The sequence below is a fragment of the Varanus komodoensis genome, unplaced genomic scaffold (genome assembly GCF_004798865.1).
Source record: "Varanus komodoensis strain SLA01 unplaced genomic scaffold, ASM479886v1 scaffold84, whole genome shotgun sequence".
Taxonomy (NCBI): Eukaryota; Metazoa; Chordata; class Lepidosauria; order Squamata; family Varanidae; genus Varanus; species Varanus komodoensis.
In genome coordinates this window covers 1,593,996-1,618,963 of record NW_025336531.1, presented here as the reverse complement: position 1 = coordinate 1,618,963, position 24,968 = coordinate 1,593,996, and the positions used below count along the sequence as shown (strand labels likewise).

The 24,968-nt window shown below is 39.7% G+C and overlaps 1 protein-coding gene across 6 annotated transcripts in view; it reads left to right on the top strand.

Annotated features, from left to right (window-relative positions):
- Positions 1 to 5,813: 5,813 nt before the first annotated feature.
- RPTOR (regulatory associated protein of MTOR complex 1) overlaps positions 5,814 to 24,968 on the top strand; it is a 405,549-nt gene continuing 386,394 nt past the window's right edge. For all 6 annotated transcript variants that reach the window (XR_006417225.1, XM_044456423.1, XM_044456421.1 and 3 more), the window contains exon 1: positions 5,814 to 7,364. Coding sequence is in view for 5 of the 6 variants with exons in the window: in XM_044456423.1 (XP_044312358.1) it covers positions 7,203 to 7,364 (162 nt within the window). In the remaining variant the exon portion in view is untranslated. The remainder of the gene's footprint in view (positions 7,365 to 24,968) is intronic.

Below are 24,968 nucleotides of genomic sequence, written 5' to 3'. Positions count from 1 at the left end.
GCTACCCACGCTTCTACGGCTGACCACAGAGAGGAGTTTCACATAACCCCCAAATTCTCTGTTTCTAGCAGTTCCAGTCAGATTTCAAGCAGGGAGGGGAAAATATTTCAGTGACAGGGTAAGTTTCAGCAAGAATTACTCCTTCTGGATATATTAAAAAATTGGGGACAAAAGTAGGTAGACAAACCTGACACTGATGTACTAACTTAGTTCCTTGAATTAGAATATTTTAATGTTGCTGTTGCTCACTGCTGTCAGCTATACTAATCCAGCTTCCCCCACCTCCGTTTAGCACATGGGCTAGTAGAATGGTTCTAACAGAATGAATACGTTAAAAATATGAAGCTTGGGTGCAATTAGCATTGTCAAATAAGGAAGTGAAGGTGGTTCTAGGGAAATAGCAGAGTGTCAAATTGAAAGGCTATCGACCAGAAGAGCTTGGGTACAAGTTGACATTGGATTGTGGCTGCAGGAATGAATAGACAAGATTGAAAGGAAAAGAAATGGAGAAAGAGAGAATTGTACTTCTCTGATTCAGAGGAAGAAGAATCCAACAGACTGCACTTCTGGATTCCTTGCAGAAGATTATACAAATGCTGGGACATAGACTTCCTTTGGATTTCTCAGTTCAGTTCTAAATTACAAAATACCATGAGGGACATGGTTTAATTGACTTAACAGAAATCAAATTTAGTCTAGACACAAGGAAGAACTTCTTCAGTATGACAATGGAACCTATTACTGGAGGTTGTGGGCTCTCTCTTGCTAGAAATATTAAAAAAGCACCGGGACAGTCCTCTGAATGGGATGGTGCAATTTGGTGTCCTGCAATGAGGGTGGGAGGGGGGTGGACTGGATGGCCTTCTGGCCCCTCCTCACTCTACTATTCTATGATTCTTTGACTAAGTACCAAAGACAGCAACCCAGCCCTTCTGTTATGCAAAGTGAGGTGCCCACCTGAGGAGGTGTGTTGAGATGAACTGAGTCCTGCAAACTGCTCCTGCAGCTGCCACTAATCTTGAAATTCTCCCTACACACACACACACACACTCACTCACTCTGCCCACTTGGTGTCTAACAGGTGGGGCTGCCCTCACCACTAACACCCCTGAATCTTATATGGCTGCCCCATGTCATCCCTACTGCCATCTCAAAGCCATGCATTGGTCTACACATCTCGGTCACTAAGAAGCCACAATGTGCCATTTCTTCTATCTCATCTAGACTCCAAGCTGCTGCTGCAGAGGGACAGAGCAGCTGAAACAAACGTCTCTCTTTGCCAGCAGAACCCACCTGGGCATGGATGTGGACAGAGAGGGAAAAACAACACTCCAAAATGCTGCAGCAGAAGTTTCTGAATAAGTTGATGGGTGCCTGCCTTTCTTCCCAACTCAGGATCAAGCAACAGCATGCCTGCCCGGAGAAGTTGCCTGCTTGCCCTGCAAGTAATGCATAACAGCTGTGCTTGCATCCTAGGGAGCTCTGCAGCATGATGCCAGGCTTGCTAAGGGTAAGGGCAGACACAACTCACAAGCATGGATTAGGTTGCTGGAGTGTCATGAGGATGGCTAACAAACATGCCAAGGTACAGAGAACATTAAAAGCATGCACATTCAAATAACTGGCACCCTCAGCTAGTGTCAATCCTTCTCAAAGCAAAGTCCAAAAATGCTTGAAATTTAATCTCTGATGAATAAACATTTGCTGCAACCTTCTGTTCTTGTTAGGTTTGTGTCTAATTCTCTCCCTGCCCACCCACTGCCGCCTTTTTTTAGGTGTGTGCTTAATCCATTCCAAAGAGAAATGTTATTGCAAACAGAGCAGGATGCATAAACTTACAAACTAAAATTGTACCTTTATCATAGCAATGTCATAGAAATCACACTGCTGTTTAAAACTTAATTTTTGTTTATCCATTTTGATGCCCATTTTCCTGGTTGGGAGAGATCCTTTTGGAACACACCACATTCATTTACTGTATTAAGCATCCTAAGTAATTCAGTATCATCAGTAAATGTGGCCACTGTTCACTCCTAATTCCAGAGTACATTGCATAAGTTGATCCCTGTGTGACCCCCAGCCCCACAATGTTTACTGTTTATGCCTATAATCACCATAGATGGACTGTATGTTTAGGATTTAATTCAAGGTGTAACAACACAAATTCAGGCCAGATATCAGGAAAAGTTTCCTCATTGTCAGAGCAATACGACAGTGGACCCAGCTGCCTAGAGAGGTCATGGGCTCTCCCACACTAGAGACATTCAAAAAGAAGTTGGACAGCCATCTGAGTGGGATGGTGCAAATTGGTGTCCTGCAACAGCAGGGGGTTGGACTTGATGGCCTTCTTGGCCCCTTCCAACTCTACTATTCTACAATTGCTTCCTTTCATGCTTTACAATGCAGGCAGTAGTGTGAGAGAGACTTTGCTATAAAATGATTCCATCCGGATGCTTCTGAGGCATACGGAGGCATATGGATGGTATAAATGGGAGGTAGATGATGAATTATTAATATCCTTTGTAAGGGTACATTTGTGCCAGTTTTTAGGATTTATAACTCAGTCCTATGCATGTTTACTCAGAAGTTGGTCCAAGTTTGTTCAATCGTCCATTAAGCTTTCTTCCAGGTTAAGTGTGCATATGAGTGCAGCCCTTGCTGCCTTTCCAATTATTTATCTATTTAATATTTATTTATTCAATATCTATTCATTCATTTAATTTCTCTACTGCCCCTCAGCTAATGTTCTCTGGATGGTTTATACAATCCATAAAAACAGATGATAAAAATGCAATAAATATTAGAAAAATAAAAAAGCTTTTAAACAGCTAAAAAGAGATGATAAAAACAGACAATAACAAGAGTGGCTCTGCAAAACACCTGGTGATTCCCCTTAAGCCCCCAGGTGGCTGAGTAAGTCTTTAAGGCCTCAGAAATGAGGACTGTTTTACCCTGGTGAAAAAAGAATGACAGATTTGGTTACAGCTGGGTTGCAGCGGGGAGGTTATTCCGTAAATGTGGGAGCACCACTCCCTATGCTTGTTGTCAGCTTCCACACTCCCCTTGGAGTTGGCACCATACCAACAGGTATTGTGGTCTGAAGCCATGCAAGGCTTAATCCAATAATGTTAATTAAATTAATTGATGAGATTTATACTCATCTAACCCAATGATAAAGGTCACTGGGGCTATTAACTGTTGTTTGATGTATCTTTGTTCATCTGTGTCCACACTTGCGCATTTTAAGAAATTATGTAATGCACCAATGGTGATGGTCATTTTGCATTCTAGGATGGCTGTTTTGTTGATAACATACAAGAATGGTGGGTTTTTTAAAAAAATGTAACTTAGTTTATAATCCTTATATTCCACTTTTTCTTCAGGAGCTAAAGGGGGTGTACTGGCTAAAAGTGCAGTACTGGGACCCAGAAGACCTGGGTTCTAGTCTGCACTCAGCCATGGAGCTAACAGGGTGACTTTGGGTCAGTCAGACATTCAGCCCAACCTACCTCACAGGGTTATTGCTGTGAGGATAAAAATGGAGTTCAGAACTATCTAATCTGCCTTCATTTCCTTGAAAGGAAAGAAACTGATATAAATACAAATAAATAAACACAAGATTCCCCAGCACCATTTTTGTTTGCTTAACAATCCTGTGAGGTAGGTTAGGCTGTGATTGAGCCAAAGCAATCCCATGACTTCACAGCAAAGCTGATATCTGAAGAGTGTCTCACAGTTGTGTGCAGTGGGAGGGGAGGGCACACAGCACAAACCAAGTAGTGGGGGTTGTACAATTTTCTGGTTTGCCTCAGGCGGCATGTTAAGACTCAATGATCCAATGGCTCCCTGGGGTCTGTTTAGTAGCCATTTCTTGCCACTTTTGAATTCAGAGCTCACAATTCACTCAATCATAGTGCAAGCTAAACTCTGCTCCTGAATGATGTAAGCTGGCTCTGAGGCTCAATGGGTTCCTTAATCAGGGTTAGTAAAGCTTTCTCACTGTCTGTACAAGTTTTCTCAAGGCAAATGCAACCAACACAGTGGTTCAATACAAAAGCATTTCACCCAGCAAGCACTGTATTATGGCCAAGGGGGAATTTAAGGCCAGGTCTCTCTTGTTCTTTTTCCAATGCTATCCAGTGCTGCACATTAGCTTGCGCTGGGCATTCCCCCGGGGGTACAGGTGGGCAATCTGTGGAAGCTGCCCATGATGTTCAGAAGCCTTGTGGGTGGCCCACTGCAGATGTTTAAGCTACACTTGGAATTCCATGCTCTCTGCAACCCTGCTGCAGTTTGGACTGAGGGAGCAAGAGCAGGATTTAGATGAGGAGGTGTCTGAGACTGATATTTCCCATATTCCATCCTTCCCATTAAATTTCACTGTCCCCAGCCTGTCAAACAGTTGTTGAAGTGCTGACTAAAGTGCCATTTTAATGAGCCAGATGACCTGCAGGGAGAATCATTCTTGAGTATTGTACTCTCCATTTTAGCCACTCCCCTCCCCCTTCATGTCCAGCTGTTGGCATTGGGAAAACCAGCTAACTGATGGTCTGGAGGTGGGGAGGAAATGTAAGTTCAGTATGACAGGAGGTGGATTTTAAACTTCCTTGCCCCCTCATGCTGAGGTAAGGGGAAGAAAGTGCACCTAGATTCTTGAAAGTGGGGAAAGAGTCATTGAGCTGACTTGCACAGCGTGGCAGTTCGTCATGGCTTAATTTACCCATGGGGGCTCTTGCACTGTACCAGGTGTAATTTTTGCATGGTACCCACAGGTATTGAGCTTGTTGTTTTCTGTCAGTCTAGGAGACAGGGCTGTTTGAGGGTCAGACAAGCCTCAAATAACAGACATTTTATTTTAAGATTATTTGAGAGTTGTCTAACTCCCAGCTGCCTGCCATGACACTATAGTACAGCCTCCATGCACAAGTGAAACCATGATGGGATGACTCTTGTGACAGCCAAACAGGTCCTGTGTGTATATATATGTGTGTGTGTGTGTGCATGCATGCACATATGCGTGTGCAAGCATGTTTATGGTAAGAGAGTAGGGTTGGGGTAAAGGGGATTGCTGGCCCCAGCCATACCTACCTGGGTCAGTATCCTCCTGTATCTGGCTCTATGTATTTTGTAGCCACTTCAGATGGGCTACAAAATAGTGTGATGTATGGCTCAATATACTTCCAAAACACAGTATGAGACAAGTGTTTCTGTGTATGTTTTTGTATATTTAGTTTCTGTATATTTAGTAGTGAAAGTAAATATATTGTGTATACAGGGATCTCTATTTTGACTGGATTGTTCAGTATGCATCAGCCACACTGGCTCTTGTTCTCATTCAGTTTTACCACATGCTGAGCATTAGTGTGTGTATGTTTGGGAGAAAGGGATGAGGGCAGAAAGGATGTGATGAATGGGGTAATATTGCAGATAGAAATGACGGTATTTTGGGTTTAATGAAAACACTTCTCTTTACATTAAAAATGAACGAGAGTGTTGTCTTTTTAAAATTCCTGAAATGTCCATTACAACAGCTGCCCTATTTTTTGCATCCTGGCAGCGATTTCGTGGGGACCGCCACCGCAGTTCTGCCCGCTGCGGGGGAAGGGCGGCAGCCTTCGTGGGAGGCGCGCCTCCGCCCCGCCTCCCCACATCAAGCTCTGGAGCTGCAACATCCTCAGGAGAATGCTAGGTTCGTTGCTAAGGCAACCCCGTCGCTCCTAGTCCTTCCCTCCCTTCTTCCTCGAACTCGTCCGTAAAGAACTCATTTGACTCGGCATGGGCCGGCCGACGGCCCGTCGCCGCGATGCATTCTGGGCCTCCGCAATATGGCTGCCTCCTTGTTGTGCGGCTGAGGGGAGTTTGGCTCTACGGGACGTTCCTTTTCTGTTTCTAAACCCCTGCTATTTGGGGAGCTTGTAAGCGAAGAGGAGTTATCGACTGCTCGTCGCGGGGAGCGCGATGGGCCGGACTGGGTTCGCGTCGCAGCAGCCGGGCAGGAAGGAAGCACCCCCGCGGGGGTAGGACGTTCCCCCACCCCGGCCGCCACAAGCTTTCGGAAACAGGCCCAGGAGGGAGACCTGAACCGGACTTACCTCATAAAGGGTGAACTTGTGGGGGGTGAGCCGCTTTCGCCTATTACTCACCAAGGATAGGCATACCCACGCCTGGAACAGAGAGCTGCTTACTGCCAAATCACCTCTTTCCCTGCAAGCGCCACTCTTACTAATTATTTTGGGTGAAATAAGATTGCAGCCCACATTCTTATAGTGCTACTTTGAGTGGGAGACTATGGTGAAAACTTACTCTTTTTTGTAGCTCCTGTTATGACGAGGATTTTGAGTTAAGAATCTTCACACTTGAATCCAGAGAAGAGATCAAGATAGTGAAGCTCTTTATACTTTTGCTAACAGCTCCCACAAAAACACTAATAAACAAGTTTTGTCTTAAAAGGACATCTGCTGAACAGCATCTGCTATCTTTGCTTGAAAGATTCCTGTTCTGACTCCTCGGTGGATAGCAATTTACCTCCATCTTGGCTTTCTCATCACTCACTGTCCGTGTAGCACAAGGCATCAGCTTTACTTGGAACAAGCGTGCCAAACTGACCTATCAGTTTAGTTCTACATTTTCCTAACAACTTGGCCATGATTATGCTGCTTTGCTAAATCACCAACTACTACCTACTTTTTTGTATCTAAAATACTCGTAGACTTGTTTTCTCTAACTTTGTGAACAAATACTCCCCGATACCTTTCTGCCAAGGTTAATAATAGTTTCTGTTGTGGGCAAGAGCTGTTTCAGTAAAGGCAATTATTTGTAGCCTCTATCTTCCTAATATTGAGAAATGGTTCATGGGTGTGTCTGGCCTGATCCTGAAGAAGGCTGAAAAAAGAGGATCCACATGCATATCAGTGATTCAGTCACCTCACCAAGTGATCATCCATTTCTTGCCAGAAAGTTGTTCTTGGTATATTGATTGCATTACTCCAAGCTTGTCCTTTCCAAACAGGAATTCTCCAGCTGCTGAGCAGGGAACATTGTGACACTCTTTAGAATAGTAGCATTTGCAAAACTGCTTTGAGCAGAGCAGCTTCCCATGTAACATCTGGAGGAACAGTTGACCAATTGTGTTACTTTTTCAGTCACACTTTGTTGGGAGTGGGGATTTCTGATCACTGGTTACTTTGGCTTCACCAGTTCTGATGGAGTCCAGTATGCTACAGTCACCTCTCCTGGGGCTTGGGGAGGAAGATGAATCAGATATGACTGACTGGAATTTGCCTTTGGCATTCATGAAGAAGAGGCACTGTGAGAAAATTGAGGGCTCCAAGTCACTGGCTCAGAGTTGGCGAATGAAAGACCGGGTAATGATATGTAACAACTTATTTTATTTGGGGGGATAGAAGATAATCGTGTTATAGTTTGCTTACTGGGGTATTTGCACATTGTCCTTTATTACAAGCCTGAATCCTTATTTGTGCTTGCTTAATCTCTTCAGTCTTGAATATTCATTAAATGGCTTATAGTGTATGATAAGAGATAGCTTATGAGCATAGTTAAAGAAGATTTAGAACACAGTCCTATTGATTGAATCTTCGCTATGCAGAATATAGATGTCTGTACTCTGCCAGGCTGAAGCAGGTGGGGCTGGAGCAGCAGCAGAGGCAGTCTTCACCTTTCTGCCCTCCATCTGTAGTGATGGTCACTTTCCTGATCTTGCAAGACAGCTGGTATAGTTCGTTTCATGCCAGTTGTGAAGGGCGGAAGGTTGAATCTTTAACTGCCCTTTCCAAAGATGGAACACTATCTCCAGTTTTGGAAGTGTTTTTCCTAGCAATTCTGTTGTACTGGGACATTCTGCTAAGGAACATAAGATTACTCCCTTAAAAAAATCTTTAGTCAAATATGTTTTGCTTTTAAGTTAATAAAAATAATTGTATCTTAACACTTTTATGAGAAACTATTTGTAGAGAAAAATAATTCAGTATTTGTAGAGTAATTCAGTTGCTTTGCTGAAGAGACTTAAAGCTATTTTGACTTGCCCACATGTTGCCCCGAATTTATTTATTTTAAATAAGCAATATGTTTAACCAAAGTGGAACTGAGCAGATTGTATTTTAGAAAATAAAAGATATGTTGATCTTTAAGAACTGTAGAATGTTTGCTGTAGGCTAAAGGTTGTCACTTTGCAGAAAATACACTGCTTTCTGAAATAAAGTAAGCAAACTCCAGGCCTACTTGTCTTCTGGGGTTATGTAAAAAATTTGCTGCATTTGAGCTCTAGTAACCAAATAGCCAATCAAAATGTTAAAGAGAAGTTTCCACAAGCAAGTCAGCTTAGTTTGTCCATGATATCAGCTACTCGAGTACCTACTCACACTCATTTTAAAAAACAACATTTATGTTCACATAAGGAAAACATCAGAACTATATGCATTGTACTGAATAATACTGTGATGTATGTTTTATGGTGTATTGTAAAAATTAAGCAAAATGGCTAAGTATACAGCCTTAATGTAAACAGGTCCTGGATCTTCTAACAGTGTGTGAACCAGTTTGTATGTTTTCCACTATGTGATGTCGGAAGAGGTTAGACAGTGTTAGCTTCGTAGTGCTGGTAAGGAAATATTTTGTTCCCTTGCTCAAATACTGTAAGCAAGCCAGTCTGCACTGTAGTGGTACCTGCCATAGAAGCTATTGTATAGATGCTTAGAAGATCTTCTGTAGTGCAGCTATGCTTTGTAGTGTAGAGAAGAAGGCTTATAGTGTATAGATGATGAGTGAAATGTAACTGCCATAACATCTTGAACAGCAGGATATCTTAATGACTCTTGGGATGTACCTGATCCCATGGCATTCCTGTAACTTTGTACTTTCAAAACAGCAGAGGTTCTTGAAAAGCCAGTGCTGCAACCAGGCTGTTTGGTTCTATAGCTTAATGGTTGACTCATCTGTGTTCTTTTTTGAATGGTATTGGATAAATCTTTGAGAGCTTTTATTTTGATGTTATGCAGCTTTATGATAGCCATTACATTTTATGCAAAATCATATACTACTGTGTAGTATTTCCTTATGGTGTTTTCATCTCATGTCTCTCATGTAGGCAGGAAACACACACACACACACACACACACACACAGAGAGAGAGAGAGAGAGAGAGAGAGAGAGAGAGAGAGAGAGAGAGAGAGTTAAGGGAGGCATAAAGGAGTATAAATATTCCAAATATCATGGCCACTGTTGTAATAGGATCCTTTTACTGCTTGACCTACACAGATTCTGACTCACTAAATTCAAAGCAAAATTCTTTTCCATGTAGTGGAACAAAACTGTTCAGGGCTTTCTTGTAAACATCTACCTCTTCTTTCTTTGGCCTTACTTATGAGCAGAGACTATTAGAATTCAGGCCAGGACTTGTTTTTGCTACTAGCTAGGATTTGGTCCAGGAAAGTGTGAATAAATGGTCTCAGAACATTAATAAAATACCTTTTCAAGTAATTAAATTGTTCAGGTAAACCCCATACCAAAGCATTTTTCAAACAATTTTCTCTTAAGGGAACTTCAACTTCTGCAGCACATGCAAATAGCTAATTGGAGTTTAGGGTTAGGTTTTCACACCTATTTTTTCTGACTTGGGAAAAGGCAGTTAAAAGGAGACAAATAGGATGTGCGACAAAATGTTGCAATGTGTAGTTCCTCCATTCATGATTGCCAGCTCTGCCCTTTACCTGAATACCCAGTTCTGTTTCCCCCCTTATGTTTTCCAAACTGAGCCTCTCAGGAACATGATACTGTTTGTGAGCAAGTCATATGTTCTCTGCAGCGGTAGGCAGAATTTGGCAATTATACAGAGAAACAAGGCATGTAAGACATGGACACCTTATTTCTATGATTATGATTCTGCTTTTAAGGAAAGAGCATTGTCCTTTTGCTCCTAGTTTCCCCACAGAATTTATGGGGGTGGGCCTTGCAGCCATTTTCTCTTCACATGATGGTCTCAGTAGCAGGTTTGTAATGGTGGCAGTGGCCGGGGAGGCATGTGTTACTCATGCCTGTTTAATAGAATAACAGTTCCTTCTGGATGGAAAGCCACACACTCAGAGAGCAGAGACTATCCTCAGACTGGGTAATCAATTTGCTGAGTCTCAATCAGCTGAAAAAGGTTACAAAATGCTAGAGCTTTCACTGCTCAAACCAAAAGGATGTCTGCCGCAAACACACTGACTCAGTTCATTCAGCACTGAACAGAGATTGCCCAATGGGTGGATGTTTCTCAAAGGGTTAGATTCATGCTGGGGAATGTGCTATTAATGCAGGGCTCTGAATCACCAACTGATTGTCTGATAACTCAGTGTTTCTAATCAATGCTGGCCAGATGATTTGTTTAATAAAATGGTGAGATGTATAAGTTACAAAGCTTTTATGATGGACCCAGCTAGAGTAAGGAATCATTATCATTTTCATAATTTCTTGCCAAGGACCGAATTATAGAGAACATTTTTAGAAATGAGATTTCTTCATTTTTGTGGTTAACACAGATTTTTTAAAATGTATTTGATACTGATGGGAAAGCAGGTTGATGTCTTATTTAAACCCTTAGAGAGAGTCTGTATAATGGATAATACATTTTTATTCAGTAACATAAAAAATCAGAACTTTGATTTGGAAGGTTGGATATCTGAACTAAAAATACTATGGTACTGGATTGGAACTTGGCGGTTTGGACCCAAACCACAAAGGTATCTTTATTTCAGAATAAGAGGTAGGATATTTTGTTAGAATGCAAAGGATATCTGTGTGAACTCAGTACTTGTACGTAAGCCATTGCTACTAGTCGTGGTTTCAGCAGAGTACACGAAGTTCATCTTGGGCTGTTCTGGTTGGTACACAGAGCCCTTAATTAGAAAGATTCCTGGCATTTTTTGCTTTGGTTTCTTTCCGTAACTCTTTTATGTTTATCTTGCATTTTTGAACCTTAGGGTGTTAACTGATGAGGACTATTAATCCAGTGCAGTATTATTTTTAAGGAGTATTATTTTGGTACATAGGTACAAATACTTGGAGTTTGGATTGGGCATTAACATGAGTTTCTTTTCCCTTAACTGATTCCTGAAAATGTTGCACATCCCAACTTAGGCTAAAGATTATTTTCTTTTTCTTTTTTGTAAAATATATTTTATTAACATTTTAAACTAACACTAGAACCTCCTACTGCATATTTTTTTAACATTCTAAAGTCTAATTTCAAATCAATTTATAATAGTTTGAAAAACATCTCTGAGTTTACGCCAGGTCCCATTTCTCCAGCCAATTATAGAAAGAGTCCCAAGTTCGATAGAAATCAGTATCCTCTTTCTCTTTCAACAATAAAGTCAATCTATCCATTTCTGCACAGTCCAAGATCTTTCTTACAATCAATCCATCGGTGGGCAGCTCCTCACTTTTCCAATATTGAGCAAATGCTATCCTCGCCGCTGTGATTAGATGTGGTATCAGATACATTTCCTGTCTGTTAACGTCTTCCGGTATGATGCCTAACAAGAAAACTTCGGGTTTAAAAGCAAAGGGTTTTTGTAATATTTCCTCCATCCATCTATGTATTTTAATCCAGTACTTTTTTGCATTATCACAAGTCCACATGATAAAAAGTACCCACTTTATGTTTACATTTCCAACATCTATTTGACATATTTGGAAACATCTTAGCTAATCGACTTGGTGACAAATACCATCTATAGAAAAGATTATTTTCTCTGTTTTGATAAGGTAAGGTAACATGGGCAAGTTACTTTAACTCCAAGAATTCTTAAAGGCATTTCCTTGCAGTATAGGTAGGACTACTAACTTAATGTTATTGTTATAAGATCTCTTATTATAAGGGTGATATCTGTGTAAGTTCTCAATTTGGGATTCTGTCTTTAGGCTATATATGAATGCTTATTTTGGCTTTGAGTGTAGTGTTTTTTGTGGAACCCTGAAATGAAGAACTTGCCTATAACATTAGAATTATTTTGTCACTGTTACATGTAACATTCCTTTGGAATATCAAATTATATGTGGATTTGACTGGTAAGTACATTGATTTTTAAATTAAGCAACCTTGTATTCTTAAGTTGCAATATAATTTAGCTGAAAGGCTTCTAACACAGAGTTTGCACAGCACCAGTTTGGAAGCTAATATTTTCAGTTTATAACTGTCTATAGGAACATTGTTTAGGATTATAATTCTACATACAACTTCTTGAAAAATGCATCCTATTATACTCTGTGGATTTTCTTCTGAGTAAACTTGTTCTGAGCAAGTGATATGAATGGTATAGTACTGATGTTATAATAAATTAAAATGTTTTCCTAAAATATGGCTATTAAATTTAATAGTGTGTTAGAACTGAGAAACAAAACATCTGAAACCTTTTTGGGATACTTTTTTCAGTATATTGCTGATTGGGGAAACCTCTACATTTAAAGAAAACTCATTGATAAATCTAAATAACATGATTAAATATTCACCATTCCCTTTGCCCAGAATTCTGATACTTTGTAGAGGATTTATTCTTCCTAGCCTAGATCCATGGTGTCTGTATGATAACAGAATGGCAGTACTTTGATCTATTATTTATTTAAAGAGTCTTTTTTTATCACACAGTGCAAGAATTAGGCTTTGAATGTGGAATTAAGTCTCATAGCTCTGGTAGCAAAGTCTTCATTAACATAAAAGAGTCTTGAAAGTGTTGGAATTTTACTGACAAGTTGCTACCAAAGTCAGAATGCTTAAATTGAGCCACTTTTACTCATATTGATTTCTAAAACAGCCGGGATGCAAAAATTCGGTTGTAGTGTTTTCATTTTAACAACTCTCTTGCATCCATTGCTTAATGACCTACCAAGTAAGAATTGCAATCTTTCCTTTAAGTAAAGGGTAGACAACCTGATGCCCTCTAGATGTTTTGAACTACGACCCCTGCAGTCCCTGAACATTGATTATGCTGGTTTGACTGGGGGAATTGTACTCCAGGTTGATTATTTCATTTAAGAGAAACATTTCAATTCTTACTGGGTAAGAATATGTATTATTGTGACTTATTGTGCTCAGGCTTTTGGTGTTATACCTGTGCATACCTGAAAGCTAGTGTCTTGCCTGACCAATCCCTGGTAAGTGTCTCCTGTCAAATTGTGGTAAGTTGTGTCTGTGGACATTGACTAAGTAAGGCTTCGTATTCTGCAGATTTGACAGCTATCAATTGGAGAAGTTTCTGTTGAAAAGTAAAAGCCCCCAAAAGGATGGCAAGTACATTTTCCCTTTAGCAGTGTAACCCTCTAGTATTTAAGTATTGCCCTTCAACTTTTCCACAGTTTCTCGAGCTTCTAGACACACCAAAAAGGTAAACCAGTCCATCCCCTTTCACAAGTACTTAGATTTTTTTAAAGTAAGTTTTATTATTATTTTTCTACCAACTAACAAAAAGAAACTAAAAACCATCAATCATCAGAAACATCAGACCTACTGGGTCAGCCCCCCATACTTTTTTTTATAGTAATCCGTAAACATATTTGAATCTATGCATAGTCCCGTTTCTCTAGCCAATAATAAAAGGAGTTCCAAGTTTGATAGAAGTATGTATCCTCTTTCTCCTTCAGAGACAAAGTCAATCTGTCCATTTCGGCACAGTCCAAGATCTTTTTTAAAATCAGTTCGTCGGTAGGTAGTTCTTCACTCCTCCACAAGTACTTAGTTTTGACAGCTGATAAAAGTAAGAGTTCTTCCTCTTAAACTTATCTAACAAATTTGTACATTTTTGAGGAGTGTAACAGAAATCTGCAGCCATGAAATATGCAGGTATTTCCCAAGAGTGACAAGGGTTTTATTTCTACTTTTGTCTATTTTGTGAAGCAATTTGCTCACCCTTTCTGCAAGCCACAATGGAATTAGTCTCTGGTTTAGCTATCAGAGCAACCCAGTGCAGTTGCAGCAGCCCCTGAACATGTCCTCTGTTTTTAGGGCAACAAGGCACCCTAAAAACAAGCCATCCTGTGGGACACAATGTAAATTTGGATGACATGGCACCTCACTGTTGCTAATTATGCATTGTGGGTTGCCATGTTAAGTGAATCCAGCAGTAGTGTAATTCTATAGAATTTCAAACTTTTATTTCTTTCCACTCAGCTTCTTGCATTTCTGCTGTAGTAGATGTTGGAAGCAAAGACTGATAGGCTTGAAATACAAGGTTAAGGAGCCATATGATGGCTTCTCATAATCCACTTTTGAGAGGGGAAAGGTATAACATCTGTTTACTGGACAAGTGCCCCTTTAATTTTGGGGTGTGTGTATTCACAATTTCAATTTCTTCTTTGTTGCATGAAAGTTGTATGATTCTTCTGTAATTACGATTTTGGTTTTCTTAAAGTTCAGCTGCAGTGTGGTTTTTCTACTTTCTTCTTCCACTTTTATCAAGAGTTGTTTCAATTCATTGCTGCTTTTGGCCAGTAACATGGTGGTATCTGATACATGATATCCCCAAGTACTGATTCATTTTCTAATTTTTACTCCTCCTCCCTCTGATCCTAATCCAGCCTTCCTTATAGGTTCTGCATATAGAATGAACAGATAGGGAGATAAAATACACATTTGTCCGACACCTTTACCTATAGGAAACCATTCTGTTTCTTCATGTTCTGCCATAACATTCACTTCATGTTCATGATACAGGATATGGCTCAGGACAATTGACTGCTGAGACATGCCCATTTCTTTCAGGGCTATCTATGCCTTCTTGTGATCCTCATGAGGCGGGTGCACGAGGCAGTGGCTTGCTCGCTTGGAGATCGTTTTCTCAGCGAGCAGACTGCTGCCTCTCCGTGCACGGGGTGAGGTGGGCGACAGCGGGTGTGTGTGTGGGCGCAGGCACGTGCGCCGTGGGTCCAAATGGGCATGGTGGGCCAGATCCGGCCCCTGGACCATAGTTTGAGGACCCATGCTATAGAGGATAAATTTCTTTGTTGCAGCACCTTGAGCAGCGCTTCACTTGTGTGGGAAGATAGTGCAGACCTTCACATCTCCTTTTGTGGGGATTGCAATGTTTATCGAATGTTTCCAGTCTTATCAGCCATTGTTTTCTTTTCCATACTCTTTCTCTATATTGCTTAGCATATTCTTGTTAGAATTTGGACCAGTTCAAACTCTGAAGCTTGGAATAGTTCTGTTGGTACGTTATCTACTCCAGGTGCTTTATCCTTTCTAAGTAAAGGAACTTTCAGAGAAACTTCACTTCACTTTCTATTATTGTAGGCTCTTTCTTATAGGATTACTGTTCATAGGAGTCTGCTATCTTATTATCTATCCTTTATAGTTCTCCTGTATAATTGAATTCCCTTTGATTTATTGGATCATCTGGAAGAGGTCCCTTGTTTTTTCATCTTCTGTTGTTCTCTTCTGTTTCTTCATACTAATCAGTGTAAATAGTTCTTTTTGTCTACATAATAGTTATATTCAGGCTTCTGACCCTATTTCTGTAAGTTAGCAAATGTGGGTGTTTCTTCTGCCTTCTATCTAGACAACCCCCCCCCCCCACACACACACACAGACCTTTTGCTTACAGAAATTGTCTTTTTTCTTCCATAATAAAGTCTCTGTTTTGAGCCCATAGCTTTGCTGGTTCAGGGTCAATTGAGTTTAGTAATGCAAATCTGTTCTTTATGTGGAATTTGAATTGTGAGGAATGCTGTTTAACTTGTATTTTAATACTTTGTTTCTGTTATCAGTCTTTTTCAGCTTTATATTAATAGTTCATGGCTACTTCCACAACATGCTCCTGGTCTTGTTTTGGTAATAAGAATACAATTTCCCCATCAGGTACTTCCAGTTATTCTGTACCTGTCATCTGATGATGTCTGTATGTACAGTCATCTCATCAGTTGCCTGGGGTAAACAGATTGCTGGCTTTGTCAAGTTATGTGCACTGTTTTCCTCCTTTTTTTCTGATTTCCTAGCTAAATTCTCCCACAAAAGGTGATTCTGCTTTGTTTCCCACATTTATGTTCCAGTCACCCTATGATTGTCAGCATGTTTTGTTTGGTGTGTGATCAATTTCTTCTTGGATGCTTTCATAAAGTGTCTTCTTTAGCATCTCTTGTTGGAACATATACTTATATGATGCTTATATGGATAGGTTTTCCACCAATTCTGATCAATATGATTTGGATGGACTTAACATAAGTAGTAAGGGGCTATAATGCAACGACTTGCCTCAATATTGGAGCCATTCTGTTTCTTCTGAGCTTGTGTCAGGATCAGGGTCTGAGTTACCCTGCAAGTGCCTGCAGAAACAGGGAACACTTCTGCAGGCACTTGCAGAGAACAGTTGAGGAGCAAGTAGGCATTGTGGCCTGGAGCATGAAGGGCTTCACTGCACTGCTGCTCCTTGCCACATGAGCTGTCCTGGTGACTTCCTTGTGCTCTAGCTTCCTGTAGCACCTTGCCTGAATCCTGGTACCTGCCTTCCCATCTGCCTTACTGTCTCCTGCCTTGCTCCAGTCTGTTCCTGCCTGTTCTTTTCTCCAGCCAAACCCTCTCTTCCCAGCTACCTGCACCCATCCTCCCAGACCTTGCCTGCTTCAGAATATACAAGTCTTTCTGGAACCTTGACCCTTGTGCTTTTGGACTGTGAAATCTTGGGCTGTGTTAATTGACTCTTTTCTCTCCCTGGGTTGACTCTGGACTGTTACACAAATGTCCATCTTGCTTCTGGCCTTCTGAACCCATTGCAGGGTTCTGCCCCGTATCTGTGCCCTGGTTCTAGTGTTCTAGTCATAGTGGCCTACCGACCACAGCCCAGACTTATAGTTTGTCATTTCTGGAGGAAAACGCTTGGTTTTTGTCTGACTGAAAATATCCCATTCCAGTCCACTTTAGCTTATTCACGCAAAGTACTGTGATGTTTAACTGTTCCATTTCTTGCTTTATGGTTTCCATTTTGCTTTGATTTATACTTCTCATGTTCCTTGTTCCAATTGTGTGTATTGTGCGGCATCAAGCTTTCCTTTTGCCTCTATGCATGTTAGCCACTACACTTTTTTTCTGGTCTAGACTAGTTGTATCATTAGAGACAGTGCTATTTATACTTGTTCTTTGCTCTAGTCCAGGGGTCAGCAACCTTTAACACACAAAGAGCCATTTGGACCCGTTTTCCACACAAAAGAAAACACCAGAAGCTGCAAAACCCTTTTGACATCTAAAATGAAGATAACACTGCGTATATCATTTTTTACCTTAATGCTATGTATGTCTTCAGTATGATTTAACTGCAGCTCTTGTTCAGTCACTAAAAACTGTTATTTTTAGTCTTACATTATAAACTAGTAGGACTCCTTTCATATATTTTGAATAGGAGAACAGCTCCCTGAAGAGTCAAAGTCAGTGCTAAAGGGCTGCATGCATTAAACTCAAACCCCATAAGTTCGTCAGCAGTAAAAGCAAATGAATCTACCCAAGTATCAATAAATGTTTGGTTTTCTTCAATTTATCCAAGTGCTGTGCCACCGCCACGCGGCCGTGCCAGCATGGGCCACGGATTGGCTGGCGGTGGCCACAGATCGGCCAGCACGGGCTGCTGATTGGCTGGCAGCGGCCGCAGATTGGCGGCCACTGTGATGCAAGCAACAGAGCCGCAACAGAGGGATTCAGGAGCCACATGCGGCTCCGGAGCTGCGGCTTGCTGACTCCTGCTCTAGTCCATATCTAGTTGAATGCCTTCTGACCTAGGAATCTCATCCTCTGGCATTATCTCTTGTTGCATTTTGGATTGTTTCATGAAAGGGTTTTCAATGTAAGAAATATTCAGAAGTGGTTTACCACGGCCCCTTTCTGCACAGTACTAAGCAGAATCAGCTTGAGCTTCACTGTTTTGTCTGTGAAAGATCCTCTACCAGTATTGCTTTCAACTGCTGCCCAGTATCTGTCCTTTGGAAGTTTCTCTGTGTGCATCTTCACTAGATATCAGATATGGCAGTAAAAATAGCTGAATGGCTAGTAGTTTTAGTAGTTCTGTGATGTTTCAGGGATGTGTGAACAAGGACTTGTGCTGGATGGTGATAACTGGAGGCTTTATTTTCTTTATATTTGCTAGGGCAGTGCTCCTAGTTTGGGAATGACTTTTCTCTCTGCTTTATAATTGAAGGCTTCATTAAGGGTAGTGAGCAAGATGTAGTATTTATTGTGCCTTCCTTAGATGTTACCCCACAAGGTCAAATTAGAGCTATCTATTTCCCCCTGCTTGAGAATGAACAGCAGGAGGCAGACCCTCTGAAGGATTGAGTGGGTTGTCTGTTGTTAAGCACAGTTTATTCTTTGGAGCTTGCTTAGTCATTGCCAGTTTGCCTCCATCCTCCTCAATTTATTTCTCCTAATATAAGCTCCTCTGTATTCTTTTCTTTTGTTCTGCTGGCCTCAAAAATTAATAGAGGGAATATTAATGTGTTTAGCATTTAGATCTATAGAAGCTTAGGGGCTCCAGAAGACTGGACAAGCTTCATTATCACTCAAAAGTTGTTTATTAAAACACACTCTGAAGACTACTTCTAGCTAGGATGTCTTAAAAATCTGCAGCTGAGTTTGGATTTCTGTTAATCTGATATGCAGATTCCATGGTGAACTTTCTCTCCTAGTTGTGTAGGTTCTGTGGACTTGAAGACTGGCCTTCTACTTTTGAGGGGGTTTGTGCAAATTCACACTTGTGCAAGTAGAACAAATTGCTTGTACATATCTTTATCCATCAGTAAATGGATAACAGAAAAAAGATGCCTGACGATCCATTAAACGTAGAATGGATTTAACAAAATCTGTTAACCCTAACCTTTGACTGTGCCCTGCACAAGCATGCTGCACCTTCAGGAGCATCTTCATGGCAGAGTCTGTTCTTTTATAAAATTGGATTTTTACATTGTTAAGAAATTGTCAGAGGCACATCACAAAGTGGCTGCCATGATTGATGCAACCATAAAGCACCCATTTCACAGAAAAGCAAACTGTTGAATTTAAAAGATAAAGTAAATCAGTTCACTTTGTGGGTAGTAGTGGAGATGTCTGTTAATGCAGTGACACCCATGGATACTATATTACTTACTTTTGCTTTGTAGTTTCAGGAATGGGCAGATTGCAAGATAAGTAAATTGATAACATATATACAGGTGTAACTTGAAAGTTGATTACTGTTTCTAATGCAGCTGTAATATGGGTTCAGATAAGTACTTACTAAATAATCTATTCATGTCACTGTTGATTAGAAACAATCTTTGTATTGTCTGTTCTCGAACATTGCTTACCTTTTAAATTTAGCAGAAATTATGGGAATTGGAAAGCTTTTACACTTGGATGCCCACTGTGAAATTTCATGAAAGATGAGATCTTCCAAATATGATGGTTAAAAAAGAAAAGCAAGCAATCTCAAGTAGCTGATCTAGGAACGTAGTGCACATTTTCACCATAGTCAATGTCACAGTGACACAGTCACAGTGAGATGTGACCTTTTAGCATGCATGTGGCTGTGGATTACCTGCAGGGCCATGTGAATTATTAATATTTTCCTTGCATTTGTTCAGATTTTATACTTTTTGAATTTATTGGTGCTAACATATATTGACCTGTTTTTCATAACCGTTATTTGAGCCTCACCACAGTTTTTTTCTAGCTGTTTGGGGGAAGCATCTAAAGAAAATGGGGGGGGGCTGCAGAGAGTGCATTTGTGAACAAATTATTAATTAAAATAAATCAGCATTTAGTAGGAATGAAAAGTTACTACGGGATAACTTGAACCCTTTGAATTGGGTAATCAAAGTCAAAAATCAGGACAATATATAAGGCTGCCTGATGGAATAGATATTGAATATAGAGAAACATAGGGAGTGTGAGGTTTTGTTTGTATGCTGTAGGATTGGCAGCAGTTGTACAGTAACTGTCCCTGATGCAAAAGATCCCAAGAGTTCATAATCAAGTGATTTCTTACTATATTTCTATATTCTAGGTCTCTGTACTAGAGTATAATGCAGTTGAAAAATTACTTATTTTAGAGGACTAGATAAAAAACACTTGCTTCAGCAGCATTCTTCCCATTCTTTTTATCCTTTTGCATGTACAAAAGTATTCTGGTTCTATACTTCATAACCATCTTTAATAGTTTTTCGCATAGTGCTGTAAGATAAGGTTGAGTAGGAATTGGTTTAATGGAAGGGAACCATCAAGATTCTTATGCCACACTTTCTGAAATCTTAGGCCTAGAAAGAAAATTTAATTAAGCACACAAGAAAGAACAGCTGCTGCTGCTGCTGCTGCTGCTGCTGCTGCTGCTGCTGCTGCTGCTTCTTCTTCTTCTTCTTCTTCTTCTTCTTCTTCTTCTTCTTCTTCTTCTTCTTCTTCTTCTTCTTCTTCTTCTTCTTCTTCTTCTTCTTTTTTGGTAACCCTAAATTAGAATAAAATAAACTCTGCAGAATTGATTATATTGCTGTGAAATGTTATAATCAATGGAAATAATTAGGTAATTGAATAATACATTTACTGAAAGATAAACTGGTTAGATCATGTGTTTGTCAATATATAACAGCCAGTTTCTACTTCGTGGAGGATCTGGAGGAATGTATGGTTTTTTTTTTTTTTTTTTTGCATTGGCAGGGCAAACTGTTAAGCTCAGAATATGAAATGTGGGGAACTCTAGTGTGGACTAGCTTCACCGCTGTAATTGGGCATGTTGGCATAGGTAGGGGTTTGTTAAGGCTGGTAACAGTACATGGGTGAATAGAAGTTACTTGATCCACTTACTGTTTACTGACTTGCAGTGGGAGGATGTCAGCTCTCACTGGCTGGCTTGTCTCACAGTTGGTAGTTTGTGTGTCCTTGTGTATGAATATTTGTTTTATCTGTTCTAATTATCTTTTTAACTTAACATATGCAAAGGTACTGTATAAATTAAATAAGAATTGATAAAATTATTCCCTTGAACCAGTACTGATAAGGATCAATGGTGTTTAAAAATCTGATTTTGTACATTTTTATTTTTAAACATTTGAATAACATTTTAATTTTTTTCCCTTGATTTTTAAAATATCATAAATATATTAGATGTCTTTCTATCTTAAACAGCAACATAGTTGCAGTTAACTCTAATCATAAATATACTAAACATGTACTTAAGACCCATACAGATATTTACTAGTAATCAAACAAGCGCATTGATTTCAGTCTTTGATTTTTCAGCGGGGGGATACCTGTTGAAATTGGCTCTTTTATATGATTATGGTGTAAACCTCAAATTGATGTGGATGCTAGCCATCAGAAAGGTTTTATATGGGAATATGTTAAAGGCATTTGGTTTACAGGTGAAACGGAAAGTATGCAAAAGAACACAATGGCTGGCTTCATATTATTTATTTATTTATTATTTTAATCCTGTGTCATTAGCCATAAAGATCTCTTCATTCATACAACACAATAAGCCATGATGGCTTGCCATGTTGTCTGGACCTAGCAAGATGTTTTGTTAACCACTCTGCCCAGGTTCAGCAAGCATGACAAGCCATTCATAATGTGTGAACCTAGCTTTTGATACCATTGTGGTTTAGTGTGTCATCCAAACTTGGTGTTTTCCCACAGCACAGCTGTTTGTTGCTATGAAGCCACCTCAACAAGCTGTGGCTTGTTGTAGGGTTTCAAGTCCAGTCAATCCTGGACTTGTTGTGTTGTCCAAACCCAGTCACCACCAGCAGACCCTGATGAAACTCTGAGGCCAACAGAGCCACTTGTCAAGAACAGCAGAATCTTACTGCTCTAGTCAAGTGCTCTGATGATAGCTGCCCAAAGGGCCTGAGTAGTTTTATTTTTCTTCAGACATCAGAAAAATGTAAGTGTCCTTAGTTTTGAATGGGTGCATTTTAAAATAAGTCAGTGCTATCATTTGGTGCTTTTAACATTTGTTCCATGAATCCATAAATCCATGTTCCAATTCCATAAATTGAATCAATTTAAATCATGATTTAAATCACTAGCCAGTAAGACTAGAATTAAAACATGGTTTTCTACATAATTTGCACACATGCCTGCCTTACCCATAGGTAGAGGAACTTAATTAAAATATTCCCAGACTGGGGCTCTTTTACAGCCTGCTGCCATTATAGATTTTCTTCTCCAGGGAAAGAATGATATGACCTTGGGCTATTCACAAAAACATTCCAAGACTTCTGGAGTATTCTGCTCAGAAGATTTCACTTTCATTTTTACTGCTTCCCTTCCCTCCTCATGCTTAGCTGCTTGTACAGATCTATTCGACTCTCAACAATCTTCTTCTGTTCATTGAACTTTTAGAAACTTATCGCATAAGAGGCAAGTAGTTGATTCTGTGTACATAGATTTGCAAAGGAGCGATTGGATTAAGGTCTTTTTCTCAACTGTGTATGTTTATTTTATAATATTTTATAAATATTTAAGAGCCATGTGACCTCTGCAGACAAAAATTCACAGTTTGGAGAACTGTAAAACCGAGTATCTGTGATAATATTTTCTAGATAGAAAAATTGCCCAATAATTGTACAGAAACCTCTGGAAGAGCATGACATTGTAAAGGGATTAATGGAATTCATTTACCAAAAAAATTAAACATTGCATTACTATATAGCCTTATATAGTAAATAATCCTTATTTCATGATGAATAACCTTTGGATTAAAATGTATCTTAAATAGGAACCTATCTGTAGATTTTCATGTTGTTCCATATAACAAGTTGGCTAATATGGGAATATAGTTCTTTTTAGGATTCTCAAACTGAGCAGTGACTGGTTTCAGAAATGGTGTTGTTCGATGTTGTTCCCTAGTGAAGTTAACTGCCCTGTGATACATTGTATGTGTATTGTGTTTCAGATTGTTTTAAGTTGTCCACCATTCTGAGAGCTGTTGTTAATCAAATGGGTTTTTGTTTTTTTTTAAAAGCCTTGACTAAACCAGAATGTGACAGAAAACCCCTTTAAGATTTTGGTAATACTTATAAACTGAGAATGTTTGTATTCAGATATAAACTGAACTTGCTGCCAGTGGCTGATACAAAGAGGAGCTTTCAGGAGGCATTTTCCACTGCTCTTATGGAGAACATTAAGCATATATCAGTGTCTCCTTTCCTTTTTCCTGATTTTTTTTGGTTTTCTGATCTCTGTTCTCTTGCATTTTGGGACTAATTAGGCCATAATTACAGTCAATTTTAAACAGTTGAAGCAAATACATTGAAGTTCAAAAAAGACACCACCCAAATAAATGTCTTGTGAAAAGAGAGAGAGAAGTAGAAACTGCAAATGGCAATATGTGAGACAGAAATCAGAAAAAAGATGGAATTTGAGGAGCAGATGGCTAAAGAGAAATTAAAAACAATTTTTGGAAGTAGCCAGGAAGTCTAGATTTGCTTGATCACCAGGGTCTAAAAGCAATATTAGGAAAGAGTGTAATTGAAGACTGTTTGCAATGAGAACAATAATTTCTTTTTCACCACAGAGGATTATATAGCTTTTTCTGCTGACAGAGTTGAGGTAACTCTGAGTCTTATGTGTTAGAAATGTTAAGAAATGTTGGATTTCTGTGTCTTGGGCTGGTAGTGTACATGCTGAACAAATATGCTAGACCCATGAGATTCAGTCATGAAATCTAATTCTTCTTTAGTAGCCAAGCTTGACTTCCTTGGTTTAAAGCAATGTCTTAGAGTTTTGGTGTTCCATTCTGTGATTGTTTAGAAAAAACTACTGAATCCATAGGTGATTTTTAACTATGCAGAGACCAGAAGTACAATAGACAGTGGCTTCCAGCCCAAGATATTATATCGCATGACCTGTACCAGTATGAGTTGGGAGGCTCCGGCACATGAGCTAGGTCAAGTGTACCACAGTTCACATCAAAAGCAGGAGGTACTAACATTCTGATTCATCCTGCAGTACACTTGCGATCCACCAGTAGTTTCCTCTCTAGGCTTTGTTGTCCACAAAAGTGGGATTTGGTCCAGGTGTGTGCAATAGCCAATCAAGCACTCCAGGGTATGAAGTGGAAAAAGCTTTATTTTGCCGAAGAAAGGTCTCTGTGCACAAAGTAGGCAAATAGAGCCCTGGAAAAAACAATTTCCATTTCTATCACATTTTACAGGAATGTAAATAGGCACCGGCATAGTCTTGTCTTTCAGGGTCACAGAACTGCCTGCTTCCTAGATCCATATATGGGCACATGTGGGGAAAACTTGGGTCTGTCCTTCACCTTCTTAAATGTTGAGCTGGTAACAGTGTTGCTGGAGAGATAAGCAGGGTTGTATCTCCCTGTAAGGTCCAAGAGAATTAATTTTCCAGTTTTTGTCCAGGGGTGCCACAAAGAACTGCTGCCTGTGCTACTCATGGAACAAATGCCAGTGGCTGGTAAAAGCGTGCTTAAAAATGTAAAAATCTGTACTTTACAGTGGACAGTCCTTCATTCTGCCTAACAATAATTCTTGTGATAGATGAAATTGCATTCAGAAAAAGGGCTTGAAATTTTCCAATCATGGAATTTGACCTTGATACTCCACAGGAATAAGCCTTGCCTATTCTCTTCTGTTTTTTGAATGCACCCTTTAAAAAAAATAATCCAAAGAAATTTCCATAGAATTTATCCGAATATTCTAAGAAGAAAGTTTAATCCTAATGATCATCAGAATTTGAATAATAATTATATTTTATCAGAGCTAATATATCTGGAGAATTGCTTCAAAATAAGAGTGTGGCAGCTTTCATGTTACCTCAGCTTGATTTTTTGAAATTATTATGTTTCAGAACCTTAGAAAAAGGTGTCAAAGGGAAGGATAATGAAACAAGTAATTTATATTGAAGCAGAACTATTTTCTTAAAGGAAAAATCAAATACCTATCATATAGAGTACTGTACTCTGTTTTTGTGTGGGGGTGGGTGGGGGGAACAGAGAGCAAATACG